At 38.4% G+C, this 17,738-nt stretch overlaps 1 protein-coding gene across 6 annotated transcripts; it reads right to left on the reverse strand.

Moving 5' to 3' along the window:
• Positions 1 to 907: 907 nt before the first annotated feature.
• On the reverse strand, positions 908 to 17,532 carry LOC126178566 (NADH dehydrogenase [ubiquinone] 1 alpha subcomplex assembly factor 2). Of its 6 annotated transcripts, none has more exons than XM_049924544.1 (3): positions 17,382 to 17,507; positions 14,233 to 14,414; positions 908 to 2,105 (listed from the first exon to the last, which is right to left on the reverse strand). In XM_049924544.1, the coding sequence occupies exon 3, from the start codon at positions 2,096 to 2,098 to the stop codon at positions 1,655 to 1,657; it is 444 nt and encodes a 147-aa protein (XP_049780501.1). In that variant the 5' UTR covers positions 2,099 to 2,105; positions 14,233 to 14,414; positions 17,382 to 17,507; the 3' UTR covers positions 908 to 1,654. The 6 variants fall into 6 exon arrangements, 5 of the variants coding, with proteins under 5 accessions (XP_049780501.1, XP_049780502.1, XP_049780500.1 ...); XM_049924545.1 differs by lacking the exon at positions 14,233 to 14,414 and adding an exon at positions 3,046 to 3,156 and having other exon boundaries at positions 17,382 to 17,495; XM_049924543.1 differs by lacking the exon at positions 14,233 to 14,414 and adding an exon at positions 3,042 to 3,156 and having other exon boundaries at positions 17,382 to 17,495.
• Between the last annotated feature and the right edge of the window lie 206 nt (positions 17,533 to 17,738).

Below are 17,738 nucleotides of genomic sequence, written 5' to 3' on the forward strand. Positions count from 1 at the left end.
ATAATAATAATTATTATTATTATTATTATTATTATTTCAGAGTTAACATCTATTAGCAGTTCACTAACTTTATCTCTAATACCTCTTATATTTTGATGAAATATGCTAATTCCTTCTCTACTTGGAAACATTACACCCTCTGGAGGTGAGCCCTTAGTTAGACGACCATCTTCGGCGAGTGTGGCAACAACCTGGGTAGCGGTCCCATTCTTATAATGTTATGGAGAGGAACAACATTGTTACTGCTGGTATCACAGTTTCAGGAGCCACCAGGTATAACTTCAGGTCACAGCTGGTAGTGACTGAGGAAACTCTTGACGACCCAACGGTACAGCAAAAACGTCCTCAAGTGTCACCTCTTGTGCAACAGAACTGTGGTGTCATTTATCTATAAGAAAATGCTCACCCACACATGGCATCTGCCTCTGACGTTTCTCTGTGATGTTGAGGTACTACCACGGCCAGCAAGACCCTCAGATCTTCCCCCAATAGAACAAGTGTGGGACAAGCTCAAACCTCAACTCCTTATCAGTGCCAGTATCCAAGATATCAAGGACCAGTTACAACATCTGTGAGCCAGCTTCCCTCACAATGGATTTATGACACCCTTCCCAAGCAAATCAGTGTAAGCATCCAGGCCAGATGAGGTGAAACACTATATTGGTAAGTCGACTCATACTGCCATGTTCCTTATGAATTTGATTCAGTTTTTTAATCACTGAAATAATATCACATATCTTCTCAGGGGGTGAAGTTTCATTTTGTACCCTCCTCTCCTAATGGGTGCCCCCCCCCCTTTCTTTAGGCAGTGTAAAGAAATCTGTGGGTGGAATTTGTTACGAGTCCAATGAAGGTGTTGTGGAACCCAGAGACAGGTCTATTGCATAATCACACTTCTGGGATACAATTTACTCAGTGAAAAAAACTGTATAAAGTGCACTGAACTAAGAGCAGGTTACAGCGACAAATGAGGGCTTTCCATTTAAATCCAGTCATTCACTGGTAGGCTAATTTACTGATTTCTTTCTCTTATAGACATGTAGGAAGTTGGTGCACAATCCTGCAGATGAAGCTGAACCATACAGGTGACAATGGAACAGTCATGTTCTACTTAAAACACCATCCATTCCACGTCAATGCTGAAACAATCTTTGAATAAATCTACTCCAATGTGCACTGTCACCTCACTTAATCCACAATTAAGATTATTTCAGTATTTTTGCCTTTGCAAACAAGGTTCAACATAAAACTCAGCAACATTTGAAGATTTGCATCAACTGTTGATATCATAAGAAAAGGATTACAATTCTTGTACCACATGTTCGTGGTCTCATTTAAATAGCACAAAAGCTTATCACAACAGCAACTATGTTTTGCTTTAATTGAAATATAATTACTCTGATGTTTCTTTTGTAAACCAGTTCTGTAATGGAATGCATGAGAAATGTTCACAAAAATAATTCATTGCACTTTATTGTTAAACATGCATAAACAAAGCTCTTACGAGAAATCAGTGAGAATCATTATACGGTAACTCGTGCCTGCATGTTATGAATAACATATAAAGGCACAAAAAAAAAAAAACTATAGTTCAACACGAACAACATTTTTGACTGACACAGTCTGTATAAACAACAAATTGCCTCAATGTGTGTTATTTATCTGCTTCCTTACTTTTACCTGGCATTACTTCATATTCATCATACTTTGGAAATGATTCCATTCCTTTAACCTCTTTATCTAAAACACCAGGATCTTTCTTTCCTTCTTTTCTTGCAAGTTCTGCAGCATTTTTCTTTTTCATTTCCATAATGGCAACACTGCGCATAATTTCCTCTTCCATTGGTGGTGCTGTTCTTCGTCCTCGGAGCCATGCTTCCCATTCTGCTGGAATTTCTTGCTCAAAGTTATCTTTCACAGCTGGTTCAAACCAGCGTGAAGCTTTTCTCTTGCCAACACTTGGATTGGCCGGTATCTCAAAATATTTATTTCCTAAGTAATCTGTTCCTACTGGAGTTCCTCTTATCTGTCGTGGCTTTAGGGACTGGATGAAATTCTTGAATATCATGCCAATAATGCTTCTACCTTCTTTAGCCATCCCGTACCTGTTGTGGAGGAATATACATATATCGGCAATTGTACAAATCTACAGGCAAAACTTTACATTACATACAAGTTAACTTTATGCTACAGAAAAGATGAAAGTTTTATATTTTGTTTTCAAAAGTTATCATCACGGAGACATTCGCAACTACAAATAACTACCTGAAGTGCAGCTATTAAAATGCAGAATAGGGAACATTAGTTTGACAACTGCTACACTCAAGTACTACCAAATTGATACTAATGTTATATCAATGAATAATGTAGATGGACATAGCAGATGGAAAGATTTCCCATGAAAGTAGTGCAAAATAATTTTTCAAATGAAAGCATAAAAAGCCTTTTTAGAATGATGAGACAGATTAGAAAGGAAGCAGAGACTTGGACTCGCCTGAGAGGGAGAAAGTGAAATATTTTTATAATGTTAATTTAGGGCAAATGTCAACAACTACGAGTGGAGGATACTTAACAATGAATGGCTTTTATATATATGATGAGACTCTACACAAAAAGTTCTTGGATGAGCAGCTGGATTGCCATTCCAGACAAGAACAATATTTTAAGAACAGACAAGGGTTACATCAAGTGCACTGATGGACTGATGTAAAGAGGCTCATAAATGTAAAATCTGAATAGATACACATTTAGCATTGTTCCCACCAACAGCTTCATGTTTGTGGCATATGAAGAATAACTATTATTTGATGTAAGTCACAAAATGAAGCTGTTTGCGTCTGTGTAGGAGATCTGTGACCTTTGAAATGCATTAGACTATAAAAGTCAATGTCTTAAGTCACATGCTGCTTTACTAAAACTGATCACTGGTTTGCAGCCATTATCAGATCTAAAAATGATAAAATATAAACAAAAACATATCAACAGACTTGTAAAACAAGAGAATGGACATATTAAATGCACAAATAACAAGAACAAGTTACCTACTGATTACAGCAGTGACAAGAAGATGCTGAGTCAATACATAGAAAAACAGGTGCAGTGATGAAGTATAAAAGTTACAATGACTGTCACTTGTGAAATACCACTTACACACAACTGAAAGAGAGAGAGAAAATTATAGTAAAGTTCAATCATTTCAAATTATTAATTTGCAAATGCTTCTTGTGGAAGACAAAACTTATTTATTGCAAGTATTTTTCTTCGTTCTGTCACTGAGAAATGCTGCTACGGACTTCCTATCAAAGTATGGCAGCACCTGAGTACAATATATGAATGGAATATCTTTAAACAAACTTGAAACAGCACATATTCATTCACTGACATGTTTTATTAAATCTATTTTCATAACAAAATTACGGTAACTTCAACCCACTGTGACACAGCTCAGACAAAACTAAGCTAATCAACAAGCCCCATGCAGACAAAGCTGCTGAAGCATCTCTATTGTTTTAACAGTGGCAACAAGTGCAAGTGCTATTGAAGATAATATTTTAACTGGTTGACAATTAGAAATTATATTTAAGAAATTAGTGCACCATGACGCACATAGCAGAGTAAAACCTTACAATCCATAATAAGATTTAATAGATTCACGTACTTTCCAAACCAAGACTTGTATCATGAGTGTTTTTAACAATTAGTATTACAAATTTTTAATATTAGACATAATGAGATTGTGATTTTTCTTGCCTTCATTTGTGACCATTCCTTTTATATTTTACATCTTTTTCTGTACGTTTTTCTATTTCAATTTATGAATAATAGTATAAGCACAAAATCAAATGTGTTCATATACATTTACATGAATAACGGAATTTGATGTGCATCGTGTTGTTTAGTAAACTGGTGCATCATGATCCACAATTCATGGGTCTTGATAAATCTGTTACATTACACACACATAGAGAGAGAGAGAGAGAGAGAGAGAGAGAGAGAGAGAGAGAGAGGTGTGTGTGTGTGTGTGTGTGTGTGTGTGTGTGTGTGTGTGTGTGTGTGTGTGTGTGTGTACAAAAGTAACTTTTATATCTTTCTAAAATATGGCATAATCTGTATTTGTAAAAATAGATAATAAATTTAATATGTGTAAAAGCCATAAATCCACCCATTTCATGCGTGCTAAGAGACTATTATACAAAATGCAAGATAAAAATTCAAAGCTTAAAAACAATTTAAAAAGTACTTGAAGGCTGTGTTTATATAGTTGGTTCATAAAGGTATCATATGAAAAGCAGTACATCGCATCTATACTGACACACAACTTTACATCTGACAACATAAAAATGGAGCCATTATACTGAAAGTAAGACAATTTAAAATAAACTTGAAAGCATGAATTATAAATGTAAGTTTATCTGAACAAAAATGTAAGAGAGTGAATAGTGACATAAAGATGGAATTAAAAATGATACAGCATAACACACAGCACACTAATTTGTGAGATTCTATGAGCCACGCCCACATCAAATCCACATAGCGAATTAACAACCATGGTACACAGGTCAGCCCGAGTTTGGTTTCTACATAGTTTCCAGCACTCATTTAGGAAAATTCTGGGCTGATTCCCAAATTATGCCTCAGAATACGAAACAAAAATTGTTAAAATATGATAACGCGCAGAGCAAAGTTTACACAATTCACTGGCAGATGGAGCACATGTTGATGACTGTGGTGTCACGAAGAGCTTTCACTCACAAAGTTTATTAGTAAAAGTCACCAAAATGTGAAAAAAGTGAAGCCTGTACAAGACAGGATAACACTAAGGAAAAGAAAGAAAGAAAAATACATATCATAGAATATATTCAAAATGCATAAAAGTTACTCCTCTCTCCATCTTTTAATGCATGTGTTACGTGCATGTATGTATAAATACACTGGCAAAGAAAATTACTACACCTGGAAAGACAACGTCAATTTGGAACTGATGGTGGCCACATGCCACTGGGAGATAGTAGATGTAATGATAATGGTTCAACATTGTCCACCAACAGACAGTGTAGTGGCTTACCTATCAGAGCACCATCTGTGTCTAATCTTTAATAGGGAATGCTCACAGCCAGAGGGCTCATTTCGGTGCAAACATTTGAAGTCAGCTGGCAACCACATCACACAGATGCACTCATGCTTCCTACAACCGAGCGAGTGAGCTTGAAAGGAGCCAAATTGTGGGCTTTTGAGTGGCAGGATGGTCCTTTCGGAGAATTTCCACACGAGTTTTGGACATGCTGTGACAGTTGTGCAATGATGCTGGTATCCTGTGAACATTCTCACACCCATAGATGATGTTCCGGCTGCCCACATAGTGCAGATGTCTGCCAGGATTGCCATATTGTAAGAGCAGCAGTGGGCAGATTGTACAGCTACCACAGCACAGATAAGAGGGCTTGTGAGCCCATATGTGTCAACACGAACTGTTGCAAACTGGTTATTAGCAGTGGGACTACAGGCACATACACCTATAGCCCTTCTTCCACTCATGTCACGGCACCAACATGCATGGCTTGACTGGTGCTGTCAATCACTTGGATGACAGATTGGTGTGCCGTGGTCTTCAGCGATGACAGCAGATTCTGCCTACATATAAGTGATGGTCATTTGTGCATATGACATATACTTGTCGAACGCTGTCTCAGAGTGCATTGGTTGAAGATACACTGGCCCCATCACAGGCCTTATTTATAGTCTGGGGCATGATAAGCTACAACTCTCGTTCATTTTTGGTGTTTCTGCAGAGGTGCTTGGTATTTGCAGAATATTGTTAGACCCGTTCTTGCAACACAAAGGTGATGCATTGTTCCAGCAGGGTAATACTCCCCCACACACTGCCTGTGAAATTCAACATGCTCTGCAAGATGTTCAGCAAATTCCCTGGCCAGCACGATCTCTGAATTTGTCTCCAATCGAGCACATATGGGATATGACGGAACGAGAAGTGACTCGTGACTTATCAATCAACAACTCCTACAGATCTACATGAACAAGTCGAGCAGGCATGGCATAATGTATCCCACAATAGTATTCTTTATCTTTAGATCATCCGGATGCCAGAGTCAGCTTCTGTACTGCCACCTGTGACAGCTACATAACATACTCATATGGGTGTTTCAACATGGGTTGATAACAGGTATCACAGAACTTCGCACAATCGATTTTCTCCAGATGCAAGATTTCTCGGCACGGTGACATCTCCTGGCCTTCCGCCTACCCCCAGATCTCAGCCTCTGCGACTTTTTCCTTTGCGTTTATCTTAAGTGAAAAGGGCACATCACGAAGACACAAACCCTCAAAGCTTTGAAAAATGCCATCGGAAATTAAACTGAAACCATAGCAGATGACATGTTGCAGCAAGTGGTGATGAACTTCAAGTACTGCCTTGACAAACGACTTGCCAGTGAAGATCGACATTTGTACAACACTATTTTCCATCCTTGATTTGTTTTCCTTCTGTTAATAAAATTTTTGAAGTTGCTCTATACATTGTGCTTACTTTCAAACATGTAGGATCAAAAGTGAAAATTTGACAAGATTTTAAAATTCATCTGTTTCACATCCATCAGCCTGTCTTTCAATTGTCTGTAACAGGTACTTTACTAGTAGCAATTATTGTAACCTTTACTTTATCTTTAAATTTGCAATCTCTACTCTTGTTCTTTTATATGTTGACTGTGTGCCTCCATCTCCCTCATGTACTCACTAGGTAAATAACTCTGCTTATATTTTTGATTTGTGTGTTCTCACTTATAGATCTGATGGTGGTTGCAAAGCCAAACAGGTAATCTTTTTTAAGTAGTGTGTGACCAGGACATTGGATTTTATAATCTAATTTGATGTTTGTCCTTATACTTCAAAAGTTGAGTACCACTATGATTTTTCATGCTAAGTCAGACAGCGAGTTCACATCTGTATAATGCCATTTGCATATGCATATTCTTTATTGAAAGATAAGCTTTAAAACATCCCATGACAAAAACGACCCTCGTCCACTTGCCCATTCCCCCTACTGTCTAACAGTAGTAAACTCATACATAACTGTTAGACCTTCCTTGAACAAGAAAGGCCACTACAATTTTTGATTTACTGCTATAAAAATTGGGTGAATTAAAAAGAATCTGATGATAAAAGGGTGCAGCTATGGATGTCTGTGCAACTTGAAAGCCCATAACATTACATACCACATAAATTTCTGACACTGATGATGGAGTCTGGATAATACAATAAAAGCAGAGGACATACTTCCACCAGACATAATTATGAGAATTATGATCAGTTATCTAGCTTCTGAGTAACGGTTACTGATTACCTCCTCCCTGCATGGATTTTAATCGAATGTTTCCCAAACATCAAACAATAACTATCTGCAAAATTAAACAAAATATGGTGCCTTACCTAATACATTGCCACCGCTATGACAATTCTGACAGCTCCACCTCATCCAAGAGACATGACAACCACCTTTTTCCATCTTGTATTATCAATATCTCTTGCTTGTTCTGATTGTGTGGTAACCAAGGTACTGTGCAACATCTCTAATCTATGCTTCAGGCAAATCTAGTGAATACGCATAGTCTACATAAAATGCATTCCAACAAACTCGTGGCGTACTTGTCCCAACTGCAGAACAATTGAACATGGGCATTACACACTCTACTACTTATGCATGGTTGGTCCCCCCATCCTTAGTAAATAAACTCTATTGTCATGATAGTAAGGTTAATGATGAGGGGGTTCCATATCCTCCATATGTGTAGTAGCTCAAAATAAAGTTTAAACCACTGCAGTGAGTTCATTTACAGTAAATTGGAGCGCTAAATAAGACCACATTGTGGTTACTTAATGCACCAGTCAATTTATCCACAACTTCCAACAGTAAGCCCTCCTCACCCACTATGTTTCCCTCATTTGAAGAGACGAGTGGAGATTGGAGCTCATATTTGTGATGATTACATGCATTTGTACTTCGAGGATTACCAGGTGCTTGAACTAAAGGCTCTGTACTCCTTCCCTAAGATAGATTTCGAAACATGAATTTCTGAAGGAGTTAGCTCCACTAATGAACCCAGCAGCCAGGACAATCATACTGGGCCTGGACCTACATGGTTTACATTGCAAAAACCCTGAGCATCAAAGGTCCCAAGTAGACACTCTTACATACTGCACCTTCATCCAGTTGTGACAAATAAGCATTAACAGCTGTCCTTCCCCACAGTATTTCACACAAAATGACTGAACTCGTTACTTGCAGATTGTAACCAATTCTATGACCAACTTCGTCTTCAGAGTAGATACCTTCAGTCTCTTTGGGCTTGTAGTTAAGGATTTCGTCAATTCTGTTTTCAATAAAATATCTTACCTGACTATGGAGGACCACAGCCAAAAATTTATGGAAATCTTCTCTTTGGAGTAAGGATGCATAGCAGATTACAAAGTTCAACGATATGGAACGTATAGACTGCTACCACCATATAGTGGAGGTGCTGAGTTACAGATGAGCACAGTGAAAAAGACTGCTAAAATATTAAATCTTTTGGACAAAATCCCTTTTTCTACACTACAAAACACATACATGGCTCTCTCTCAGGGCACTAGTGTGTGACTGGCATCTGACAGAGTAGGAGTCTACTGGATGGGTGGTGGGGATAAGCAGGTGGTGTGAGGTGGGAAGAGATATGAGTATAGGTGGGAGAAGATGCCAGTGCTACTGGCAAAGCATGCAGCGATTTGATGGGGACAGAATAAAGCTGCTGGATGCTGCATCTGGAGGCTGGGCTGTGGGATGGAAGAGTGTGGGAACTGCAAGTGCACAATCAATGCACAATTCATCACTGGTTGTTACCATTTGATGAACAGAGCAATTGGCAAAACTAGCAGAAGGAGAGTGCTTCGCCAAAATATATTTGAGCAATAACTTTTTTACAGCTTCTGCTCTACGAAGCCTCACAAAATGTAATGGTGTAAACACACTGTTTACATATAACACTATGAGCACTTAGCTTTTGGTTTAGTCAGTGCACCAGTTACGTTTCAAACATATTTAGTACAGCTCACTCACTCAATGGAATCCTACATTAACTACCTGGCTGAGATAATTGTAGCAGGTAGCTCCATGCAGAAACATACTGTCAATCTAAGGAGACTATTCACAAATCTAAAACAACTGGGTCTAAAAATCAAATGGAAGAAATCTGAATTTTCCCTAACTAGCACCAATTACTTAGGTCACACACTATTTAAGAAAGGCATTCAGCTGAAAAAACAGTACTCGACTGCAATTAATAATTCATTCCCTCAGAAAAACATAAAAGGACAGTTATCCTTCAGGGAAAACGAATAATTCATACCCCTTCTGTGGCAGGATGTACATATCTGTTAATTAGCTTTCCAGAGAGGTGTTCTGTTCAATCACGCAAGAGAATATGACAAAGCATTTTATGCACTTAAGAATAATTTAAGACCTGTGTCATGGCTAGCAACATTTCCTTTTGGAAATCTCATACCAGGGTGTTGAAGTACAGTGTTAGAGCTGTGTTAGTGCCGAAATATACCTACGCATCAAAGCGGCCTATCATGTTTGCATCCAAAACTTTAATTTTGATGGAGGTAAACAATCTGCAAGTTGAAAAGAATGCCCTAGTCATTGTCAACACCTTTAAAAAATTAAATGTTTTTCAATACAAGACTGAATTCCACTTTGGAACACACAGGTGGCTTTCAGAAAAACTCGTTCAAAGATTACAGAGGGATGTCCTCTTTCTTAGTGCATACCACTATGAGAGCTACAACAAACCTAAGCCTAGCAAACGAACATGAATGCACCAACATGACAGCCAGAGTGCTCTAGACTGGACATCTGGTATGCAACTTGGATGGATACCAGCAACAGTCATCACTACATGCAGATTCACTGTCAACACTGGTCTGATGGCACTGAACTTGCTCGGCATCAGAGCCAGTGGCACACTCAACAGACAAGCAATGAGGAGCCCCTTTCACAGAGGCAAAGGCAGAAGGTGCCACATCCACAGCCATCACTGCAGTAGCTGGTGCCTCCACTCCAACATCCAGCATCTATATACGCCTGGGCCAAATTGGGAACACCAGCGTCAAGATGAGGCACACCGGCACCAATCAGTTGGCTTTCAGATTACTTCACATGTTTCACACACCGTGGTACCACTGCACCTGGAAAAACTGTTGGAACTTCAGGACATAAAGACATACCAATGAAGAAATAGGGTTCACATTTGCCTGATGGTGAAACTTTACTGAGGTTGCCAATCATCCCAGATATCGTCACAATGCTGATGCGACCCAATGACTTAGGCAGGATGCTTCCATCGTGCTTAGTGATTTGAGCTGGCTTTACGATGGAGCTATCACAGGATGGAGCATTTCTGGCCCTACACACAGGCTACAGCAGACAGACAACTCACGGCTCAACCAGATGACAATGCGTTTAGTAGTGCTATTTGTTATGTTGCAAGAGTTGGTGTATTTTTTGATCATCAGTTAAATTTAATTAACTTGTAATTTAGTTTACCACTGCAGTTGCTTTATTCACTCAATTCACATGGCCGATGCTGTCTACTTGCCTTTCTAAGTGAGTCCCTGACTGATTAGTCAGTAAAACTGTTCATTATTTTACAGTTTGTACTAGTAGGAAATGGATAGGGATAGTGCTTGTTGTATGGGGACACAGGTGAATTGGCCACTGTCTGGAAGCAGGCAGAAGATGCATTGCCACGATCAATAGGCCTCAAGCTTCTGCCCCATGCTGCATCAATGTTCAGGCACCAGTGGTGACAGCAGCAAAATCTCTGGTGCCGCTGGAATCCTCTGGTAACACCGTCACTGCATCTTCAAATGTGCACCATTTGAACACATCCTCCTGATTCGAGTTTGAGTGAGAGACCATCACGGGTTCAAGCATTCTTCAGCAGAAGCCAAAAGTGGGAACTGGCCATGCATCTGCCCCTTACACCTTAGCAACATGTACGAGATGCTGCACTGTGTCGATAACACATCTGAGCCGCAATAGGATGCTTCACTTGTTGTGCCAGTGGTAGATTTTCCTACTATATCCAACAATCACAGAGGGTGGGTTTGTTGGTCATTGGGAGCTGCATCATAAATGCTGATGAAGTCCCACATGGAAATAGCAGGCAAGTTAGGGAAATAATCCATCTACTATCAGTATGCTTGCTAGGAGATCCTGTCCAGGCTGAACCGGCTGCAGCTAGTGGAAAATGTCGACACAAATGAGCCTTGCCCTCTGGGTTCTGAGGTTGTCCTTGACTCCTTCAGGTAGTTGGCTGTATTAACAAAGGCAGCTACCATCACATGTGGAGTGTAAGCATGGTTCACCATTTGCTGTGTCACATTCGAAATCACCCTGGTCCTCTTGTTTGGTGCTGACTGGAAAGCCTAAACCAGAGGCTCAGAGGGTTTTGAAATGATCTCAGGTGTAAATTTTTCAACCTCTGATATCAGGCAGAAAACTGTTGAGTCCCCTTAATAGGTCAAAAATGCATTATACAAAGGAAGCAGCTACTCAGGTAGCACAGTACATGTTGCATGCACATAGGTTGGAAAGCAGCTATTCGGGTAACATAGTGCATGTCGCAAGTACATGACTTTTTTTTTTAAGTTACAGGAAACCCTCCTTAGGGTCAATGATAAAGTGCCTGCCAAAATTGAAAGACAGATCCACCATGTTATTTTCAGAGGAGAACTTTAGACCTTGCAGATTGGAAATATGAAATGATAATGTGTTATTAGTAAACTACTAGAGTATCATGGAAAGTCCAAGAATTAGTCTCATTTATTAAATGTATAAGAAACAGAAAGTGGGCTCAAACAGGAAGTGAAAAACAGCAAAATACTAAATTCAGATTGGAATATACCACACCACAATCTATCAAGAATAGCCTAGGCATCAAAGGTGACAGCATAATTTTTTTCCGTACAGAACTCTGTAATGTGCAGTGAGGTTATAACAGATTCCTAAGTCTGTATAAAGGTAAGCATCAAGCGTGGGTCAAAAACAGCAATCGTGTGCTTTTATAGATCACCTGCATCTGAAGCTGGAGTGGCCGAGTGCTTCAGAGACAACTTGGAGAATATCACGAGTAAGTTTCTTGATCACGCAATTGTAGTAGAGGGCATTTCAACTTGCCAGTTATACAGTGGAAGAATCATGCAATTAAAACTGATGTCAGAGAAAGGGATTCACATGGATTTGTTCTGAAGGTCTTATCTGAAAATTACTTCAGGCAGATGGTTAAAGATCCAATACCTGTTGGCAATGTCTTAGACCACCTAGTAATTAACAGATCCAATCAGCTAGTATCAAGGAAAGAATCAGTGATCAAAAGGTTATGAGAGAAACAATGACTACTGGAAAAAGAAATGTTTAAAAAGGTGGGAAGACATTTTTGATGAAAAAGAGTGATAGGATACAAACTGCAGAGTTTCTAAGTCGTCAACAACAAATATTCAGCTCTGAGAACAAACACGTAAAGCACAACTCAAAAGCAATGTAAAATACGCCTTAGACAAGTATGTACCCAGCAATGTTGTGAGGGGTGGAAAAACCGCACTGTAGTTCAATAACAATGTAAGCAAATTAACAATCTACAATTTGGAGTCAAAGCCTAGTAGACAAACAGAAGATGAACAAAACCATAACTAGCATGAGGAAAGTGATGCGAGAAGTATTCGATGAATTTTGCAGAATGAACTGACTAAAAACCCTAAAAAGTTTTGGGCTTATTGTACAATAAGCAAACACATCAAAGTCATCTCTTTAGTTGCTCAGTGGCCATGCTTTGATTTAGACAGAAGATAACAGAGAAAAAGCCAAAATAATGAATTCAGTATTCTGAAATTGTTTCACTGCGGAAGAATGTAATATGGTCTCTTGTTCCAATTGTTGCATGAATGCCAAAATAGAAGATACTGACACAGATGATAGCAGAATAAAACACAAATTAAAATTGCTCAAAAGTGCAAAAGCAATTGGACCAGATGAGATATGTGTAAATTCCTGCAGAGATTATACAAAAGAACTTGCTCCCCTTCTAGCAGCAGTTATCATAAGTCACTGGAGCAACAAAAGGTATCTACTGATTGGAAAAGTGCAGATCATTCCAGTTTCCAAGAAGGATGGTCAGAAACGCACACACAATTGAGCAGCTCACAGAAGCACAATGTTAAGTGCCACAACCATGTATGGGACGAAGGACCTAACTGCCGCTGTCCAGTTAAATGTTTTGAGAAAGTAGGTGAAAGCAATGTGAGGCAAACATTCAAAAAATTCCAGGAAATTGGTGACTTTGATGTTCAGTATGCATCTGGCTACCAATCTACGAAATATATGGAAGTGGAAGGTGAATTCTGAACACCCACCATCTTTACTCATCAGTGAGACATTACGTCTTGACATTTGGCACAAAAATAGTTTCAGGAAAAGTGGGAAGCGAAACAGACTTGTTATTCTTTGATTAAAATACGATAAACCCAGACTCACTTGAAGGAAGAAAGTTGCTCACCTTCTGTCTCTCTCAGATTACATCCCTCCTGTTATAACCAACATGTTTGGACATTGGGCACATCTGTGATGAGAGTGATCAAGTACTTTCAAGCAATGAGCTATACATCCGCAGCTCGTGATCTACTGGTTAGTGTTGCTGCCTCTGAATCACTGGGTACTGAGTTCAATTCCCAGCTAGATTGGGGATTTTCTCTCATTCGTGACTGTAGCTAGATTGGATTGTGTAAAAATTGGACTGTGTCACAACTGTACGGGCGGTGATGACCGCGCAGTTGAGTGCTCCACAAACCAATCATCATCATCATCATCATCATCATCATCATCATCATCATCAATGAGTTATACAGTAAAGCTTTCTAGTAATTCTGTGTAAATGTTACCATGCGATTATCTATCATCATGTTTCGTTGTCTGTGTTTGTGATTTGGACAACACAATGGTATCTCCACTACAGTAATGAGCTTATTTTTGTATTTTTAACATGTTAAAGTCTGTTTCCTGTTCTTTTTATGTGTTTAAGAAAGAATAAACATCTCAAAAGCCATTCAGAACAAAATGGATGTTAGAATAAAATTACCAGATTTGTGGTTCAATTTCAAACTCCAAACACCGAATTTTGCACTTACCATTTTGTTACTCTGAGCAGCTCAATTATAGGCCCATGGTGTTGTCAATCTGTTGTAGAATTATGGAGAAGGTTTTATGCATGCATAATGCGAAGTAACTGGGGAACAAAAATCTCCTGCATAAAAATCATCAGAGATCTTGCAAAATTCAAGTCTTTCTGCTTATCCAGAGACCCAGAGAGCTGTAGACAAAGGCGCCCAGGTTGATTCTGTATTCCTTAATTTCCACAAGGAACTTGTTACAATTTCACGCTGTTGTTTAGAACAAAATATGAGCTTACCAAGTATTGGACCAGATTTGTGATTGGATACAGGACTTTCCTGCAGGTAGAACTAAAATTGACAAATACAAAGGTTATTTTTTGAGAACTCCTATTGAATGCTATAGACCTTTCATTATTTATATTTTATTGTAATGATCTAGCGGAAAACAGTTGAAGCTCTGTGACACTATTCATGGGTAATGATATTGTCTATAGCAAGGTTGCAACATCTGTAGACAGTAGTGAAATGCAGGAACACTTGCAGAGGATTGATGGTTGGTGCAGGGATTGCGAACTGACCCTGAATGTAAATAAATGTGATGTATTGTGCGTAAATAAGGGAAGAGACTCACTGCCACATTGAAATTCATTAGGAGAATCTTACAGAAATTTAGTTCGTCCATAAAAGAAGTTACACAACACTTACATTTGACTAATTCTCAAGTACTATTCATCAGTTTGGAAGAGCATTACAGAGATGTTTAAAAAACCCCAGTGGTAGATGTTAAAGGTGAAGTGTTCTGCATTTCATCACCTTCAGCAATATTTTTTTGAAATGCAAGTAGTCGCGACAGACTGATCTGTATCATAGATCAATGGCTAAGTTAGACTGAAAGGTAATAGTGAGTTTATAAAATGGCGGATACAACAAGAATCCACCTCTGTTTTGCACTGCACATTTCATAGTTATATTTAAAACCACAGTTTCCCACTGAGTTCTAATCTTTTGAAGATTTCAGTATAATTTAGGGCATCAACAATGAGAACATTCAATTTTCCCAAATGCCCCCAAGACATTGACAGTTAAAATACATATGACTGTACATCATAGTTGCCACAGTGATAAAGTAGTGCTTACTGATAGTTGCCTTACCAACAGCATCATTGGACAAATGGTTTCAAGCTAATAAACTGCAGTTTAATTACAATAGCCCGTGCAGTAATGACAACAACTCTGCATGTCAGATTTGTTTTCATTAATTTGAATTTAAAGTAAACATATGAGAAAAATCATATTAATTAGATAAGTGACTTCATAATATTATGATGCATGTAGCTATTGCTAACTTTGTTTTTGTCATTTTCTGGGAGTCATTTAATACATTTGATACTGCTAATGGGCAATGCTCACAGTATCAAAACGATTTTTGTAACAATACGATGCAATCAAGTACCAGTACTTTCAAAATACTGCACTGAAATGATAATGGAAATTTATATGGTTATTTTAATTATTCAAGCACAAACATAATTATATTTACTAATGTTCCAGCATGGCACTCTCTTCACAGTACAAATCTGTTTATTAATATGCCCATTGCTCTGTAACATTTATGTTCAAGGACATGAGAACTTGCTTGTACCTTTACTTGACAGACATAATATTGGCTAAGATTTAGTGTTATGCTTAACAATGACAGCTAGAGAGTCATGTAACAGAAACATGTAGAGATATTCTTGCGTATGGTACTATCGAATGTGGCGACAAGCAAAAGTAAATGGCAGGATATTATGATGGACTGGTAAAATACAAGGAACTGAAATCTATGACAGGCAATTGCTTATAAAATGCCTACAAAGTATGCCTACATGTGATACCATTCTTGTATGGACTGTGAATCAACACTGATCAATGATGGACATCAAGCAATTATATGCATAAAAAAGGGAGGGGGGGGGGCAATGTTAACGGTCAAGAGAGAGAGCCCAGAAAATGCTGTAAAGGCCAAGGCTGCTGGCACTGGAAGATGCCTACTATCTCACAAAAAACTATTTAGAAAATTCACAACAGCTGACACTGAAACCACAACACATGCTTCATGCTCAATCTCTGAGAAGAGATGTGGAAAATAAACTGAGGCCTGTGAAATCTTGAACAGGACCACAAGCTGTATAACTTACTGTAGGCCACCTCCATGTGAGAAGATATCCGAAATGTTCAATGATGGCTACATAAACAACTTTTAAAAATTAATTAAAGACAACTCCAATGACATGATTCCAGAGGTCTTGGGATTGCTACAGTGACTGGGAATATTTTCTGGTGCGCATTACACCGAAAATAATTCTATGGTTTTAATTACCAACGTCTCCCTTGATAGAACCTCCGAACAGAATGAATGCCAGAATTTAATTACTTCTGTACATGTAATAGGGCTACTCTGAACACACAATATTTTCTTACCTCATACAGATTTTTTTCTTTCACGAAGATATATCAGAGCTCATGGATTTGAAGCACCAACTTACACATAACTGTGCAAGTAAACACTAAGAAGAAGACTGGAGCAACAGGATCTTAAGACAGAAAGGAAGGCCACACTGCGGGAATAAAAGAAATATGGACACAGAGAAAGGCAGATGCCCACTTCTACGTAATTCGCGTGGTTATGGGTTTATTCGCTTAAAATAATAATCATTTAATGTAGGAAATGAATGGTACGAGTTGAGTCGGAAGTATTTTGTCCAATTTGACTAAAATTGTATTTGATAAAATGGTTCATTTGTGGTGCTGGCAACTTGTCTACTGGGCTGCAAATAGTCATTGACATTTTTTATATATTTTTAACTTGATTTTGGTACAAATATGAGAATCACAATTGTACGTTATTGTACACAAACTACAACATGGTGAGGCCACACGAAACTGTGTGGAACAAAGAGAAAAGTTCATCACATCACACTGCTAAGTCTAAAATGTCAATCCATTTACGTTTTCATTGCAGACTCAATAAGTCAAAAGTTTCGTATTTATATCCGACTAATTGCATTTACTCTCTCATTCCCCATGATCACAGAAAACTGAGCGTTCCACACTTATAAATTGAATATTTCTGCTTATCGCTTTCAATTATACGCAGTACATCTATTCATTCCCAAACTTACTGCCTTCTAAGTCACGTTTTTATCCACCAATGCTGCAAGGATTATTTGTGCACAACACACTACATGTCGTCTGCTTTCGGCTTATCAGAAAGAGTTTCATTTATTGTTTGTTTCTTTTTTCTTTTTTTTTTTTCTACTTCGGTTAGACACCGTTCAGTCATTGCTCCATAATAATATCTTTGCTGAATCAGTATCCGCTTCTTTATAGTGTAGTCTGGCTTTCCCTGTTCCTTACTGTTTACTATTAAACTTTGTATCTTTATCTGTCCAATACATATAAAATCGATTATCTTCTTGTACGTTTTAATATTGGGTCCAGAATATTAACTGACATTGGTTGCGGGATTCTTGATAACA

Source organism: Schistocerca cancellata, chromosome 1 (assembly GCF_023864275.1).
Source record: "Schistocerca cancellata isolate TAMUIC-IGC-003103 chromosome 1, iqSchCanc2.1, whole genome shotgun sequence".
Classification (NCBI taxonomy): Eukaryota; Metazoa; Arthropoda; class Insecta; order Orthoptera; family Acrididae; genus Schistocerca; species Schistocerca cancellata.